An 18,875-nucleotide genomic window follows, 5' to 3' on the forward strand; every position below is an offset into this window, starting at 1 on the left:
TGTGCAGCACTACCCGGTTGGAGTGAATTTGTATGAATGGCTCTTGTACAGTGAGCGCCTGGAGCTAACTAACACATCGCAGTGACGTAATGGCTATCAGGAAAGCCACTTTCCATGTTAAGAACTGAAGCTCGCATGAATGTAGAGGCTCAAAAGGTGGACCCATCAGCCGGACCACAGTTATCTACTGACAAAGTTCCTTTCGAGTCCATTCCTGGGGTTGGTGATCGTCTGATTCCCAACCTTAACCGTAGGCATTCTCTAATAGTGGCCCCTCATGAAGGTATTGCTTCTGCACATGAAAGAGTGGCTGCCACTGATTTGCTTTTGCAGCAACACTATTGGTGGCGCGGTTTATACAAGCACTCGCCGATATGTCTTTTGTTGTGAAGTCTGTCAACAAATTAAGTTTTCTACTGTGTTGCATACACCTCAAACACATCTTCTCATTTCGAATCATCCCTTTGGATGCATTTATCTTGATCATTGCAGTCCTCTTATATCTGATAATGCTTTCAAATATATTTTGGTTGCAGTGGATTCTTGCACTAGGTTCCGCTCATACTGTTATAAAGGGTTTGCATGTCTTTGTCGGAACTTATGCTTGTGGCACCTTCCATTCTGACCTGGGGCAGACTTTCGCCTCTAAGGTGTACCGTGATTCCATTACGTCACACGGAGTGCAGGTGCATTTTTCGTCTCCATATAGGCCAGAAGACAATTCTTTTATGGAGCAGATGAACCGTGACTTAAAGCAATCTTTAACAGCAAGGGTATTAAGTAGGCGCCGTGGCTGGTTAACTCACCTTTATGGGGTTCAACGTGCTCTTAATTATCTCCCAAGAAGATCTCTGGGTGGGCGTATCCCATACGAAATGCTCTTTGGCATCAAGATATTTGTTCCAGACCTGGATGGTCTAGATGTTGCGGTGGCTGCTGCAACCTTTGACGCAGATAACCATTGTGCTATCTTACAGGATCTACAAAAGTGTTGTGACTCTAAAACCCATTTACGCTTGACTCCGCCATCGCATGCAGCTGTTCGAATCCTATTTCTTGCTGGCTTCCTAAAGTTGGAGATCTGGTTTATGAAAAGGTGACGATCAAAAAAATCTGGTCCATCTTACTGCTCCTGTTCTAGTGCTTGGTCTTCAGGATACCCATACTGTTATGTTACCTCCACTTCCTGGATACAAAGAGAATCGCTTTGTTTCAATTGAACATGTAAAGTTACACTATTTGGCCAATTCTGAATAGTATGCCTCAGGGTGTCCCAGGACAGGATATTCCTTTATAGTCTGTGAGCTCTGTTGCTTCTTATTCTCCCCAGGTGCCATAGGGGACCGTTGAGTCTTCAGTTGACTGGGTGCCTGTTTTACTTTCTTCACAATCCACATTGGAAATGGCTTATTTTGATCCACCCCTTGAGGCCCCTTTGGGAGTGCTAGCCTAAGGTCTATGCCCAGAATCCCAGCTTCCGTTATTCCAACTGAGTTCTTCTGGTTACTTTATTGATCAAGATAATTTTCTTCAGACAGTTCTTCATTGTCTTCTGTTTTATCCCCATCACCAGTGTGGATTTTCATCTCCTGATTGAAACGCATTTATCTGGTTCCACCTTGGACATATGTCTGAATCAAGTTTTCCATTGTATTTCTGTTCATGTGGATTGGATTTGTGACAGTTTTTTTCCTTTTGATTACCTCCCAGAATGAGCTGCTGCAGAACTGATCGATGGGCACTTGTTAACATTTCGCGGTCCCAGTCATCTTATAGGAATTGTATGGGGATAAAGTACCCATTCGATAGTAATCTGCAGCTCTCATTCTGGGAGTAATCAAAAGGAAAAAAACTTCAAATGTCACAATCATCCAATCACATGAACAGAATACAATGGAAAAATTGATTCAGACAATATAGGAGTTACAATCTGATGATTGGGATGTTGATGCTGTAAATTCTATATTTTCCGAATTGCAATATTACATTGTATATGACACTGAAGATTTGTAATCAAATTTTGCTAACTATGTTGATTTGTTCTGTTATAAAAATTATGGGCACCATTTTTTAACAGCTAAGGGCCAGCGTTCCCAATTTAATCATACACAATGGGAACAATGCCCAACTCCATCACAGGATAGTTTCAATACACAAAAGATGAAGTTCACCTATTTCACCGGTTATGACCTTTCGGACCCTATATCATACTATTTTAAATTGGTTCCCACAATTTTGAAAAAATAAATGCGGACTCAAGACAAAATTGATTTATGCATCCTTTTTTATTGATAACCTAGCCCTGAAAGGATATGATTACTGGAAGGACAATATTGGCTTGAAATTGGTGTGGGGCACTAAGTCCTGGCATGTACAAGGAACAGAATCTGTAGTCTGTGCATTTCTGATACTGATGCAAATAATTTTTCTTAATGACACTTGTCTGAGGTTAGCTAAGATTAAGGAATTCAATACTCCCATTATTCCATCTTTAGCCCTTTTTGACAATTGGTAGTCTTACACAAATTATACTGAAGGTCAATAAAATAGTATGATACAAAACAGTACATTTAATACTTCTATGATAATTCCAACTGCGTGGGCATTATGGCCAACAGACACCATTGTTTGTCATTCTCGTTTTGTGAGTTCTACCTCTGGGTTCATATTAAATAGACCTGATCCACGTTACCCACAAACACCACATTCCAACATTGTTACTACTTAATCCGTAGGTAAATTATGTCAACAATGGTTAGATCATTCCACATTGGCTGCCGTGAAACAACATTTTTCTCTCCTAACGGATTATATAAACTTATCAGACTTCCTTTTAGATCCAAAAGCCCCTTGTTTGAAGCGTATTGTTTATGCTGCGAAATATGAATTTTGGAAACTGTCACAAATTGTGGCTGCAGTACGTTTACGCCAAATTGATGAGGATAATTTAGACAAAATGGTTGCTGTTGTTGACAACAGCATTAATACCTTATCATCTCGTATTTATACTTGAGATAATATTGTGTCCTCTGTGATTGATATTGTACAAAATGAAGTGTCTACCTTGTATCATAGTCAGAATCAACTTAGATCAGTTATGACATTTGGTTGGACACTGCAAACACTTAAAAATTGGCACATTCCTTGGCATTACCTAAATAGTAGAGCTTTGTTCTTACCATTTTATTTAACACGCAAACAGCAATTAATGCCTACAAAATACGCTAGTTACACTGTTTCATATAGAGAAACTTGAACAACTTCCATTCACTGTGGCGGAAACTATTCTGCTGTGTGGTCAATACATGGGGTTATCTCATTGCCAATCTCGATGTTTCAGTTCACTGCCTGCATGAAACACTTCCCAGTAGGTAGATATGAACCCCTTGGGTGCCCTTTACAAATGGTTGTCAACCAGCTGATAAAAGAAGTTTTTTGAACAGGGTAAGGGTGTGATTCTACTGCCGGTCATTCCCTTGTGTGTCAACAAGTTCAAATACATGGCGTTTCTGCTCCTAATCTGCTTGATATTGAAGAGGAACTCCTGTTCCCGCAATTAGTCCCACTCTCATATTGCTATCCAATGGAAGCTATCTCGTTCTTAATAATCAGGACTGTTGTGGTCTATGGGTGGGAATCCCATATGTGGTGTCTGTTTTCCAGTTAGTTACTTCTTGCAACAACATCCTATTTTTTCATCCACATGGGAGTGTGGATAGTTTGTTGTGGCCTTCCATTCCAACCCTGAAAACAGATTACAATAAGCTAACAGACTGAAAGCGCTATTGATTCAAGAAGACGAGGCTCTCACTTCAGCACGTGAGACCTTCGGGTTGCAGGTGGCAAGAACATTTAGTGAAATACAGTCTTTGTTAAACAGAAATCTCCCACTACATTTCGGGGAATTGAAACATCAAATATTCAAAGCATCCGATACCCTGGGACTTGCAATTTTTTTTTAACTTGTGGGCTCCTGCTTTGTGATATCTTTTCAGACTATTTTTAGAGTAATTCCAGCTTTTATACATTATATTTTTTCCAGCGTGTTTGATGGGTTCCCATTGATGCTCATCTTAATTTGCGGCAGCATTGTGCTGTCCCCTGATATTCCACAAAGGCTGCTCCATTTATTGCTACAGCTATACCGTGAGCAACTTTTTAGAATGGTTCTCTTTGAATCTTTGGTGCCGAATTATGACTAACCTTCCGATATGCCTTCTTTACCTGTGTGCAACCTGTGTTTCATTGCCTCCGTGCACTTTTCAATGGACCTTGGATATTTGCCTGGCTACACCACCTCGCTCTGCGCTGAATTTCAAATTGTTGATGGGTCCCTTAGTGGCCTATAACCAGGACTGTTCCTTGGGTATGAAACTTGTGTACAACCCAGCGTTGTGGCCAGTGGTTAGAGATGATCCCTGTGCAACTTTGCAGCATCTTCTGGGTCTCAGTTTCATCAAAATCAACACAGGTTGTCCTTGGATGGTCTTGTCGTCAACTGGATATGAGGAGCATGTTGGTGCCTTCTATTGACCATAGCCCTTGTCTAAAACACTGACTACAATATTTTTTATATGCTTTGGTTCTGCTTATCACCAGATTCCTCTTGCCATTTTGGTGCTACCATCTTGCGCAAGGGGAGGGTGTCATATGATCAGTGCAGGCCATTGTCATGTTCCCTATGTTAGCATGAGCACGTTGCAGACTGCCCTCTGCTTTGTGCACATTACTATACAAACATCATTTTGCTTTGTGCCACACTGTACTTTCACACAGAACCTGAGGTTGTTTTTGCGTTCTGTTTTTTCATTGAATTTAGTCTGAACACTGTAGACAAGGTCAAACAACAATTCCCCTTGTTATTTGGTTTAGACAAAAGAGGCAAGTGTAGCTGTGGTTTGGAAACACGTACTTTTATCATATAGGTATGCATGGATAGGTAATAACACACTTAGAGAGGGATCTTTCCAGGGAAGAGATCGTGGCTACACCTGACATGTAGTACTTTCATCTGTGTATGCTAAGGTACGAGGTCTGCTGCTAACACCCAGAGATCTTCTGATGTATAATAATTTTGCTTTTGTTGAAGGGGAGGGGAGTTAGGCTACCCTGTCTTATAGAATGACAGCTCCTTTTATGATTTAAGGACTACTTATTATGCTGATCGTATTTGTATTGGGCATTTTCTTTTTTATTGTGGCACATTTACTACATATTAGAGCACGATAGTTAAAATAAACATTTTAAACTTTCTCATGTTTGTCAGAACTTATTGTGGACTAGTACGAGTGTAAGAGCGAAAGGGTGTGTCCTGCAACTGCGATTTCTGAGAGGGTCGGGAATGTTGTGCTCTAAGGTGTCTAACCACTTGTTCCTCTGGGAGTGAGTAGGAGGGCAAGTGACACAATACAGCTATTCGGTCCCGGGCTCATGGGTACTCAGGTGGCAGGATCACTATTAAGGTTCTATGATCTCAAGCACAGTTCTGTGACTCTGAAGAATCGATGCAACAGTGTTTCTGGCTTCCTTTGTCAATAAACAAGGGGCTGCAGACCCAAATGAGTGGTGTAGAATATGAAGCAAAGGGGACTACAAAGAATGTAGTCATTACAGAAAGAATTGTGGAAAATTAAGTAGATACAGAACATTTAGGTGTTTCATAATTGTGCTGTGACCACAATATGCCACGTAGGGGAAAAATGCAATTCCTAGAGAATAGAGCATATGCCTCGAAACCAAGAACTCTGCGAGTCCTGGTTGACAGCAAAGTGTTATTTCAAATGGGGCTTTAAAGCCTGTTACTGGACTTCAGTAGACCGTTTTCCTTCTCGTCCAGGTCTCTTATCTGGAGAGAAAAAGGTGGTGTGGTACTGTTAGTCCTTTATGACCGAAAGGAGGCGCATGGTTCACATTCTGGGAACAACATGCCAGAAGAAACACCTTTATTACAAGGGAAATAAAATATTTATAGTCCCCTGTGAAGTAGGGAAACACAACAGATGAAAGAAGATCTAGCTCATGCTCAGCGTACCCCACACTGCCTCTCTCCTACAATGTGCCTGCAAACACATCTCCCTTCAGCATCCACCAATTATTAATGCTCATAGAACACACACATATCTCAGGGGTAGCATTTAGCCCCCAAACTACCACCGACTGTGCCTGTATCTTTAGATGTTTGGCTCAGGGTAAAATAAAGGCCTATGCAGAGGAACTGATGGACACCTCTTTAATTCATTGTAGATTATAAATGTTGCTTTGGTTAATCTTTGGAGGGTCCATATAACAAATGTAATGTTGGCATATCCTCACTCCTTTGGGGACTTCATAGACTCTAAAGTCATCCTCCACGTTGTCTCTTTCCAATCAGGAGCTAAGTGCACTGAGGAGAGAGTGGCCCCAGCAGTAATGTGCTAGCACCACTACTTAACATGGCGGTACTCAGAGATAATAAGAATTTGCTACTTCTGACAGATTTACAAGATGTTTTCCAATATTTTAGCATTTTTAAACCATCCCGATGATTTGTCTGAAAAAGCTACGAAAATATGAGCTATAGCTTGATCTAGTACAGTTAAACCATCCCTATGAATCTTTTAAAAAGCTATGAAACATGAGCACTGTCTTACTACAGTGGTTAAAGCTCGCATTTAGCTATTTTAAAATATGAGGTTTTCAATAAACGTATTGCACAATTTTAACCAAAAATTCAGAATAACATAGCTAATAAAGAAAATCCTACCCGTGCTATTAAATATTACCTTCCATGTGACTTTAAAACAATACTCAATGAACTTCTGGTTTCTAAGCACAGTTAATAAACCTTGAACATTTAAGTCGTTTTAAGACCTGCCTCTTGCTTCTAGCAGTTTCTGGTTTTCCTTCTTGGGGTTCTGTAAAATAATTCCTCACCTTAAAACTAATGTTCGACTTTGGCAATAGACAATGCCTGATGAAGATATTTTTTATACGCTATCTTAGTTGTACATTGTAAAATTATTTTTGTTAAGGATTAAAAATGTCTTTTAAGCAAAAGAAAACTTCCCTTCACAATCCAACATATGCGCATTGTTCACAAGTTAATCTCTTAAGGGCATCAAATAGTGGCAACTGCATGGATGTGAAGATGTTGTTTTCCAGGAATGTTGAAAGTATTCTCTACATGTGTTGAACAACAATAATCTCCTACCTTTTTAACCATATGTAATACATCTTCTTTTAGGCTTATTACAGTCAGGAAAACATCAATAGGTCTTTTGATATCACATCAACAATTCTGATTGGACTCAACAAGTACACAGTGCAAATTAAGTCTAAGCAGTAATCAAAGAAAAAAACAGCCACAGACACACATTCACTATAGTGAAACATTGTATTCAGATAAAACTTTCATGAAACAAAAGCATCACACCGTTTTGCTTTAAGAAGTTGATCCAATTTCCTTGACAAATCTGTCAAGCCTCCATTCCCATAAATATGGTTATGCTGCCATAAGTTATTTTTTGCTGTTAGTCTTGTTTCAGAATTCTATTGGGGGCTTGAGCTGATTAAGGAAACTACTGGACAGTACACACTGATGCTGTAAAGGTTGTAAAGAATCTACGCATCTCTCTTGAAACCAACCTCACGTTGAAGGCTCAGGCCAATCATGTAGTTTCAACTTGTACTTTTTTACTTTAGGTCTTGAAGAAAATCCTTCTCTTCCTACATAAGTAGGTCGATCAGGTGGCTATCCAGGCAACTATTCACAGGTGCTTGGATTACTGCAATTTGGGGGCAGGCAAGGGTCTGCTATGGGAATCGCAAGGCATTCAGAATGCAGCTGCCAAGATGTTACCTGGCCTTCCTCATTAGTGATCCTCTTCAGAGGCCACAAAACATCTGCAATGGCTTGCAGTTGAAAAGCAAGTGAGGCTTAAATAACTGCCTCCTATACAAAGCAGTTCGTGCAATAAGCCACCAGGTCTATCTGGCTAATAAATTCAAGAGGCATCCTGTAGTTTGCTTCCCTCATTTGACACACATATGCCGGTTGTACCGCAGGTCACTCAATGCTGTAAAAGAGGCAAGGCTTTCTCCAGCTGCACAACAGCAAAACTGTGGAATGAACTTCCTGCTCATCTGCGGAAAATTGCCTCTTTACTTCAATTCAGGAAAGCTCTAAAAACTTGCCTCTTCGGTGTCAAGTGGTATGCATTATGCCTTTTTTGATAAAAGTATCTCTGTAGTGACAAGAACTTTTAGTCGCTCCAGGCTCTGATTGTAGCCATGTCTATTGTTGGGAATCTTTTGCTTTAGCACCAGGACACCCTTCGGGTATATGCCGTGCTCTATAAAATAATCAACATAACATTGCCTTGGAAACACAAGAAGCAAACAAGCCTGAAGATATTCATGGGGCAAGAGAAAGATCTTTGGAAATGCAAGTATCCCACATTCTGTTGACTCAAGAGGGAAATATGGAGCTCACAGGTGTCTATTCACTGGCATGCCTACAGGCTTTGTGCCATCTTAACTTCACAACAGAAATTGTGAATGTGGAAGCACAGTTCTCTGTTTAAGATTATCTGCATGTGTTCAAGCATTGATTTTCTTGTCACTGTACAGCTGCACATGCCCTTGTCTACTAACAGTAGGCATAGCCAAGCAATATCGTGTAAGAAGAGTCTAGACTTACTATGTCTTCAAGAAAAGTCTATACAAAGGAAAATGTTCATCACAATTACCTCAGTGGGCTAGGTTTCAAGCCTGCTCGTGCTCAGGTTCATTCTGTTGCAGTTTGCACATCATCAGTCATGCTTTAACCCCCTAAAACCAGTTTGCCAGCCCAACTGCTGTATCATGGTTCCATTCTTTCAATATATATCTAGAGCTTTCTTCTTTCAAAGAAAGTCTACATGGAAAGTCGATGGAAACCTCAGGATCAGCCACCTGTCGACGTGTTCTTCTGATTTCATTTTTCTTCCTTGAAGGTTCATTTTCAGGTTGACAAAGATATACAATATAAAATTGGTACATGGACAAGATTTGGTCAAATTAAATTCATACTGCAAAGATGTCAATCGACACATTTTGGAAAGTACACACATTTGTATTAAGTTGTGCCATATATATCTATGCATATTCAGTGATTATCTCTTGACAACTCGGTAGCACCAAACTTGTTTTTTAGAAGGGCTTAGCAAAACCTGTGCCATTCCCAGTTACCTAACAACTACCAGTTAACCTACCTGAACACTGAATCCTGTAAAACAGAATTTAAGCTGAAGTTATGGAGAGCGGTATTGTCTTAGGAGGTCTCTTATCATAGGTTATTTAAACATAAGATGCCTCTAAATGTTTAAAATACCATTATGGCTGATGTTTTGCACGTCACACCATGTAAAGTTACTACACTCATGGCTGTGCTCGATTTGTAACACATTTTCTCTGAATCTTGACTAGTCTCTCTATTCCCTAAACGTGTCTAGGGGGTCATGACCATGAGTCAGCAAAAAACTCATATTTCATTCTTGTAATTTTCAAAATGAGAACCAGAAGGCATAAACTGAGACTCGCACTCTAGGATAAATGTTCATGTAATTTTTGTTGATGGATGTATTTTTGTATTTTTGATTCTCTATTGTGCAATACCACATAAAGATAGGGGTACTTGAATGTTGCTAGGAGGGAACTTTAATCCGAGGTGGTAGACCTGGTAATATAATACATTTCTCAAAATGGTGCACACCTTTTCCGTTCTGTGATCTTGATATGGCCTAATGTTTTCATATTAACTGGGCTTATGAGCATGGACTTACATTCAATACCTTTGGGTTTACCTATGACAAGACTATGAATAAAAAATGCTCTATTTCTTATGTATAGTTTGGTGTCTAGCAAGTGTTCCTTTTCGACTGAAGCTTTTTCCACACACAGCACATCCATATGGTCTCTCTCCTGTATGTATACTTAGGTGCTGATTAAGAAACTCCTTTAGCCTGAAGCTGTTTCCACATACAGTACACTTATAGGGCCTCTCTCCTGTATGTATTTTCTGGTGTCGTAAATAGATTTGTTTGTTATTAAAGCTTTTCCCACACACAGTACAAGAATATGGCCTTTCTTGGTTATGTGTTCTTTCAAGTTCAAGAGGTTTTGATACTGCAGAAATGTTTTTCTCCTGCTCAAAGTATGCATCTCTTACATTTTCTGTAGGTGGTCTCTGATGTTCAATAGGACTTTCATATGGAAGAAAGGGCTTCTCATTGCCAGCATCTATACGCCAGTACTGTAGTGTGTTCGCGTCCTGTGCCATAATGTTCAAATTCGCCATTACGCTCTGACATTCGTTGAACGGGCCTGTTCTCTGTAGGTTTGGTGTTCGGTGATAAGATATTGAGGGTGCAGGATGATAAAAGCCACTCTGACCATGTCTTCGTTTACTTTTACCTCTGCTGGGATCCTGGTAATTTCCTGACCATATTTGTCTTGTATAATGTGATTTCTCAACAAGGTTGTAGATCAACTTTGCTTTGACCTTTCCCGTCGAAGATTTGCATGGAGCTGACTTGTCATCACATTTGACTGATTGTCCAAAGCTCTTATTTATGTTCACGCTTCCAGCATCTGTTAGATCATAATTAAATACATAGTTAGCTTTTTACATGTGCAACTTTCAATAATGTGACATCATGTTAGGATCTGTTAGATATTAATGTTCTGCCTTGCCATGAAGAAGTACACTGCTATGAACTATGTGTGCTCCACCCTCATGGGTTAGAACACTGGTCCTTACTCTAGGCTGATCAACAAAAGAACATAAGACTCCATCCCTACCCCTGAGCAATGGATGGAACATGGTAGTATTGTACCAAAGAAAAATCAGTTGAAGGATGTTGGAAAGAGGAAAGGTCATGGGATGTAACCCACTAGTTTCTTTGAAACTGACATATGTTTAATCACAAAGAACGTGGTTATGTGTATAGGTGAAAGGGGGCTTTCAGTAGAACAACACGCCATTATGCTGGGCCACAAGTGCCCTATAAGAAGCCATATACAAAGTTTGATGATGACAGTGTGCACAGAGTCAATCAGTGGATGTGATGAAGTTACTCATGCGTTCTCACATGTAGCATCTTAATTAAGTTAATCACTGAATCTTTTCCCACATGGCCGTGCAGGTACACTCCCCTATGCTGGCGAGCTCCCAAATACCATAAGTGGTATATGGATATGTTTGTAAGTACTTATGTATGTGGTATTTCTTTGGCACACAACTAGCCAAAGGCAATGCAGCACTGTACAGGGTGAAAGGTATGCATACAGTTAAGTGACTCCAGTGAGAGGTATCTGGTTTGTGAAAAGGTACTGCAGCGTGATGTAGTGTTCTTTAAAAAGGTGTCTTCAACCTTTTTCTGAATTGCATCAGGATTGTGGAGGTCCTGGCAGATAAAGGAATGTTGTTCCACTGACTGGCTGCATAGATGGAAAAGGTCCCATGCCTTGTATTTTTTTGTTTAACATTTCTTGACAGAAGGTAGCTTAACTGAAAATGCCTGTTTTGCGGGGTCCTTGTGGGCCTTCCTCAAAAGGGCATTTATGATCCATTTTTAATGACTATGAACCGATAAATAATTCATGTGTTTGGTGAACTTTATACTTTTCTATTTCTTAGAAACTGTTTTATTAAGAGAGGGCTGTATCACAAAGACAAAGAATAAGATATTTTAAACAAGTGAACAAGTTTGATTCTAACAAATTAAAAGCTTATGCATATTTGGGAAGTCCCTTATCTTAGGGAGAATCATAAGCTTACAATTGGTCACTCTGGCGAGATACATGTGAAATGTACCATAAATGGGGTGTATGTGTCGGTGCATCATTCCAGAGTGAATTCCAGTAACATAACAAGATACTAATGGTGGAATATTTAAACAATTAGAAAAAGCTAAAGTTAGAAATTATATAAAGCTTAGTTAATATTTCAAAAATTGGCTAATAATTAGGCACAATATGTGTCTCTTGAGGAACTAATAACTAGCTGTACTATCAATTTTGAATTACTGTCACGGAAAACAATTTAGGCACACAAGGATGGTTGCCATGCAGGCGTCCATAAGGAAGACATCTTCTAATGTGTTTCACACAGAAGCCTGGATGCACACACAAGCATACACTGTAACCATCTTGCAATATGCTGTTTTAAAATGAACTAAAACACATCGGTTACCGTACATGCACTCACAGGAACAGTGGCTATTATTATAACATGTTTTGATTTATTTTTAGGAAAAAAAGTCACAAAATAGATGAGTGGGTACACAAGACAGCCACCTTGTAATATGTCTTCTAAAAATAAAAATTTGAACACGTTACAAGGTGGCTGCTGTGCAAGCGCACACCCATACAGCCATGGTAAACAAATTACTTTGGTCACTATTTTTCTGATGCATCCGCTAGCTAACTGCAGATTCCTCACCTTAGAATACTCCCCAGGAGCCAGACTGCATCTGGACTGACTTTCTCCTTCGCAAAGCTCCTGTGTACCGTAAGCTAGCACAGCGCTGACTCCACACAAACCCTGGAAGTGAAAGCGGAACCGCATATAAAGCGCAATCCTTTTCTTTTTTTCTTTTTCCACGAAATAGCGATCCATGGCGTGAAGCAGAGCTTTCTTGACCACTGGGTTTCCCGAAGGTACCAAGGATTAGTCAGAGCGATTGTCCCAACTCTTTTTTCGTTTAGGATTGATTCCACCCAGATGGGAGAGAGGTCAGACAAGGAGGTAGTCGATGCGGGAAAGACTATATGTGACCTTGAGTGAAAAGTGTATTGGAGACTCTGTGGGTGTAATGCTCCACACATCTGTCAGGCCCATTGATTCCACAAATTCAGGGAGCCATTGTTGTGAAGGGCCAATGTTTTGTGGGGGATGGCGGTCAAGTGTTCCCGATATTACTGCATTAAAGTCTCCACCTGCTATGAGATTTCACTCTAGAAACTAAAGCATGATAGCCTCTAGATCCTTAAACGTACAACCCAGTAGGCCCGGTGGAACATATATGGACATTAATGTCAGTGTCTTTCCTTTCCACTGCCCAGGGATGGCTGCATACCGACCCATTTCGTCCGTCCAAGTATGTTGTATGGACAGCGGGGGGGACTTCTTAAGCATAATGCCCACCCCGCTGGACACCGTGGTGAAGCCCAAATGTGCCACCGGTCTGTAACCCCATCTATTCATTGCGAGACAGGACTTACCAACAAAATGGGACTCCTGAAGGAACACTATGTCTGGGGAGTGCCGCTTGATATGCTGTAAAACTATGCAACATTTCACTTTGTCCCCTAAACCGTTAACATTCCAGGTCAGGAGTCGAATGCTTTTATCCCATTGCGTATTCATCAATGTACATGCAAATCGTTAATTCCTCCTGTTGTCTACGGAGAGATAGTGTCTTCATCTCTGAACTTAAATAAATCAAACCCCCCCAACCCAACTCCCCCCCTCCCTGCTCCCCTGCACTCTGGGTTTCGAACTGCCCGTCCAACAAACTATGCACAGTGCCTGTCACCGAAACATTTAACTAAAAGAAGTAAACTGTGGGGGTGAATAGCTCCGCCACCCCAACCATCCCCTATGCACTACAATGAACTCACCCTGAGATGGGCCTTACATCACCTATCGAAGGACAATTAGCGCTGCAGTTCAGGACGGTCATTAGGAGATCAACCCCTCCAGTTCTCCCCAGCTGAGGAAGCATACACAAGTAGGTCCAACAAGAGAGTTCAAAAGTACCTTACTATCACAGAAAACATTTCAACTGTGGACTTGAGGCGGACTTCCCCTCATCTAGCACTATGGTCTTTCGCCCCTCTCCAACCCTCCAACCAGTCAGCAGCCTCTTCAGGGCGCTCAAAGAACCGCGCTTTGCCCTCTGCCTCCACCCTTAGCCAAGCTGGGAATAGCATGGCCTACTTCACGCCTTTGTCTCGCAGTTTTTCTTTACTTCGAGAAAGGATCTCTGTTGTTTTAGTACCTTCAGGGTGAAGTCCGGGAAGAAGCACATGTCTGGTAACGAAGAGGGGGGGCAACCCTGGCATTCTGTAGTATCACGTCCTTGTCTCTGAAGTTCAGCAGTCTTGCCAGTATGGGGTGCGGAGCCGCACCAGGCCGTCCACCGGGAGCTCTGTGCGCCCTTTCTACCACTAAGAACTTGGAGAGTTCCTCCGGTTGCAGGTGATTGAGGATGAGGTCCTCAACGAATAGGTCTGCTGCTGGCCCTTCCGCCTTCTCGGGCACCCCAATAATTCGGACATTGTTCCTCCTGGTGCGACCTTCATAATTGTCGAGCTTGTCTTCTGCAAATTTACGTAAGTCCTGGAGTTCCTTGACGTCTTATTGCAACTGCCACGTGTCACGCAGGAGACTAGAAGTAACGACCTCCATTTGCTTCACCTTCTCGCTAATCTTTGTCACGTCTGCCCTGATAAAAGTGACTTCTGTAGTGCTAGTGTCCATTCTTTGTTCCATGGATGACCGGACCCCCGAAATAGCCTCCATCACATCCTTAAGAGTTAGTTCAGGTTGCTCGCTCTCTGGCCCTGCTGCCATTTTACCCTTGGGGTTAAGCTCAGAGTCCACTGGTTTTGGCAATGCAAATTTATCAAGTTTTGTTTACTGGGCAACTGTTGCGCTTTTCGGGCCAGACATTTCTCTAACTGGTAGGTCTACTCCTGAACTGCACGTATGACCACTCGTTCCAAACTGGAGTGTTCCCAGTTAAGTTCACTGCGGCTGATAGCTGGAGGGCATGCTGAGTGGGATCTCAGGATACAGTTCAGACACCGTAGAAGGCTGATGTGTGCCCCATACAATCCACCCCGCAACACAAGAGGTGGCAGCTACTCACAGGCTCCTAGGCCAAAGTCAGATAGCAGAGTTTGAACAGTGCGATGATAGGCGGTAATATACTCACCGGGCCCGGGATTTTAAGCCGTGATGGACTGGAGCCATGCCAGTGTGAGGGCTACTTCCAACGCCATCACTCCACAGCACTCCTTACGTGTAAATTTACTCTATTGATGACTGGCCAAGTGGCTCCAGGGCTCCATTAGTTAAGGACTGCTTGTGGTTCACTGCTGCGGGGCCGATACTGGGGGCCGAGCTATACTGCAATGACCAGAGCGGTGGGCCGGTAATCCCCAGATTATCTGTTATAGCTGGGTCTCATATGCACCGCACCACTCCTGTAGTGGTGCTCCTTGGGCCTCCGATGCCCCCACCACACTCAGCCACAGCACTCACCCCTGGTTTGCCTGTGGAGGGGGCCCAATCGTCAAGCACTGTGTCTGGATATTAGCGAGGACTCTCGTTGCGGCAATGCCGTGCCTGCTGGGTGTGCCGATGCCGGTGCTCCGGCAGCGGAGGCGGGTGCTCCGGCGGCCGAGGCAGAATCACTTGGGCCTCCATCGGTCTGTTTCTACAGCGCCGCACAGCGCAGTCAGTGCCTCACGGCCGCCGGAATCCTCATCAATGACTGTCGAGCAGCCCCACCTAAAGCGTCGGGCACTCCAAACACGTCTTCTCTTCCGGTGCCCTCCGGCGCCAATGCAGGCCTTGCAGTCCTGCCAAGCGTCACGCAACAGGTGTGACGCTCACGCATTTCAGTTCGGTCATCCGCATCACCGCACTGAAATGCATTGTCATGCATTTTCGACCTGTGCCAGGCGCGCCAGCGGCACTCCTGTGCCCGGGTTCTCTCTGCTGTGTACTGAGAGAGGTGCTGCCAGCCGAGTGCCTAAACAGTTAACTGAGACTCTGCTGCAGCTCTCAGCTCTGAGAGCGGCGCGCTACAATGTATCTCAGTCTCTGCTGCCTGCTGTCCGACTGAGGCTCTGTTGACCTGGAAACAGATGCGCAAATCATGGTGCGGCGCCAGCGCGGCTACTCAGACTCCTCACAGTCTGCAGGGGGGCCGGGCTGCCCTCTGAGTCGATACTCAGAGCTGTCAATCACCGTGTGTGCCGCATGAGGGGGCCGGGATTAAATCCGGATGTGCCGGCCGCTATAGTGCCGTCACGTCCGGAGGAGTAGGGTCAAGTGCAGAAACGGCGGGGGATTAGCGAGTGCAGGCTGCGCACGAGACGCTGTCTCAGACTCTCAAGCGCCATGATGGCCGCGCGCCGCGGCCTCCGCTTACACTGCAGCTGCAGGCCGCACCATGACCACCTCTGGCAGCTCCTCAGCACAGCCCCGGCGACAGACGCACAGCTCTGGCAGGAGGAATGTCCGTCGGCGTGACTGGAGTGGACAGAGCAGCCTGGATGAAGCAGGCACAGCTGGCCGCAGCGTCAGAGTGGCCAACATCGTGGCTGGGTGGGCAGCAGCTGAGCAGGTCACTAACTAAGTAAGTGTGAGTGTCAGTCAGTGTCCACGCTGCGCACGCGACGCCGGCCAGTGTCACTGTTTTTTTTATTTATTTTTATGTATGCACTTTGCAGCGTCAGTGACGCGGACAGTTAACCCGGGTGTCAGAGAATTATACGAACAGACAGACAGTTCTGATACATGAGGAGAAAGTTATGAGGCAACAAATTATTACACAAAGAGCAAACGTGTTAAAAGTGACAATCGTGAACAAACAAAATACAAGAGGTAGCACAAACGCATTACAGGAAAAAGTGGCATGCAACGCGTGCAAGTAATTAAAAGCGCGCACAGTAACAAGTTAGAGCCTATAATAGTGCAATAAATGGCACACACTCCACAAGAACAAACGTAACGTTACATAGGCAATGGTGGCACTGGTGCAAGTGTCTAAAGCAAACAAAATGTAGGAGGTAGCAACCAGTATGTTAAGAGAAAAGTGACACTCAGCAAGAGCTCAAAGCTGTTAACTTCTTTGTAGCCGCTTGCCTCCCGTGACATGCGTTTCTTAAAAAAAAAGGCAGAAAGCCTAGGCTGCGAATGTAGGAACAGTAGTTTTCAAAAAAATTGGATACCGGTAGGCCAGCCAGAAGGTGAGACACTGTCACACAGCAGCACCTACGCAGAGAGGTAAGAACTAAGCCTTCAGCATTATTACATCCCATTCCCCGTGGACCTTCTACAAAGAGCACTGCGTCAGGTATTCTACTTGCCTGGCCGTAGCACCACCGTGACCTTTACTAACATGAGTCATGATGCAGTGAAACAAAATAATTTCACATACTAAAAAGCATCGATCTGCAGGGCTGCTCTGTCTGATCATCCTTCCGGAGTCAGAGAGCCTGCTGCCTTTAGTCCTGGTTTAGTTTTACCTAATACCTCTGCAGCACGTGTTATCACATTAGCAGCTGCTCTGAGTGTCATGTAGGGCAGTGAATAGTGGGTATTATCATCAAGTCCGAAGTCGGGTCAGTGCATGGACATTTACACTCTCTTCAGTGTTCTTCACATGATCAGTGTCTTTTTTTCTGATTTGTGTAGAGGCCTTCCAGAAACACACTCAGTCACAGAGACAGAGTCTCCTTCCATTGCTGGTGCTCTGCAACAGTTTCAAGAAGTTCTTGGAGTTTCTTGTTGCTCAATTGGCTGTAATTTCTGATATTTATAAGTTTTCCTCGCCTTAATTGCATGATTTTTGCTCGCGAGAAAGTGTCACTCATAGTCGTTGAAATGTCACTCATAATTTCACTCAAATTTTTAAAATGTCACACATGGCAATCTGAAACCTTGGCAGCTATGGCCTTGAGCACGGCCTTGTGCCGGACGGGAGCCGGATCAAAGACTTCGCCACGCCCACACTCTCACCACGGCAAGTCCCAGTCACGAGTCTCAGGCAGGCCTGATGGCGTCACGTCGATTTCTGCCGGTCTGCGGGGTTGATGGAGCCGGAATCTTCGGCCACTGCCCCTCTAGACACCTCGGTGCTTCACCCACTCTTCGGGTGGTGGGTAAGTAACTTGGATATCGAGGAGGGGATTGAGGTATTGCGTAGCTGCTCTACATGCGGCCATTGCGCTCCACGGCATAGCCTCGCCCCCGCCATCCCTTTCTTGTCTTTTCCCTTTCTGTGCCTTGAGAAGTGAAGAATGAACAATTGTTGGTACAAGTGGGCTGAATATTAACTTGGGACCTATTAAGTTGTTAGCAAAGGCCACTCCACAGAATGTGACGATGGAATGGGGGCAAGGAATCTGCAGTTGGATGCAGTATACACCAGGAAGAGCATTATTGACAATAAGTAACTTGTTCTCTGGAAGGATACTTCTAACTGCAGTCTCAACATCTTAGAATAGATCCCTACAGCAGTACCTCCCCAATTGGAGGGTCTGCAGAGTGGACTCAGATAAAAAGTTCCTACAGGACGGAGTGGTCTTCCTGTCTGACCTGGCTGGTAAGGCATTAGCGCTTTGTGAACATGTGCACTGACCAAGTTCCTATCTGTCACTATGAACAAGTGCCCAAAAGGAAGAACAACAGCAACAAATAAAAATCAGGAACAACGAAAAAAAGACATTCTGGAATACCTTGGTCTATTTCCTGACTTCTTTTCAGGGCTCTACCTTGCTACAGGTAGAAAATTGATCAACCAAACTCCATGTCACAAAACTGTGGGTATGTCTAACCTCCTAGAAGAGAGCTTAGTACACTTACTTCAGTGCCAATATGTCTCTAAGGAGTGATCTGACCAATAGAACACCTGCTTCTTAAATTAGACCCACACACATGTGAGTTAGGTGCGTTACCGTCTTGGCACAATGCGAAATGAACACACCAACCAAATAGGCAGGGGGGTCACCTGGCGTAAGAAGGACAAGATGCAGTTTACACACATGCAGGGGAACGCTCCCACTACCCCTTGCTTCCCTCCTTGCACCTTCACTGTTACTGTTTCACACTCCCTGCA

General features: G+C 43.4%; 1 protein-coding gene across 3 annotated transcripts in view; it reads right to left on the minus strand.

Moving 5' to 3' along the window:
- Positions 1–2,266: 2,266 nt before the first annotated feature.
- LOC144755269 (uncharacterized) overlaps positions 2,267–18,875 on the minus strand; it is a 171,717-nt gene continuing 155,108 nt past the window's right edge. For all 3 annotated transcript variants that reach the window (XM_078644034.1, XM_078644033.1, XM_078644035.1), the window contains one exon: positions 2,267–10,608. In XM_078644034.1, the coding sequence (XP_078500160.1) occupies positions 9,851–10,608 (758 nt within the window). In that variant the 3' untranslated portion in view covers positions 2,267–9,850. The remainder of the gene's footprint in view (positions 10,609–18,875) is intronic.

Source organism: Lissotriton helveticus, chromosome 5_1, assembly GCF_964261635.1.
Source record: "Lissotriton helveticus chromosome 5_1, aLisHel1.1, whole genome shotgun sequence".
Taxonomy (NCBI): domain Eukaryota; kingdom Metazoa; phylum Chordata; class Amphibia; order Caudata; family Salamandridae; genus Lissotriton; species Lissotriton helveticus.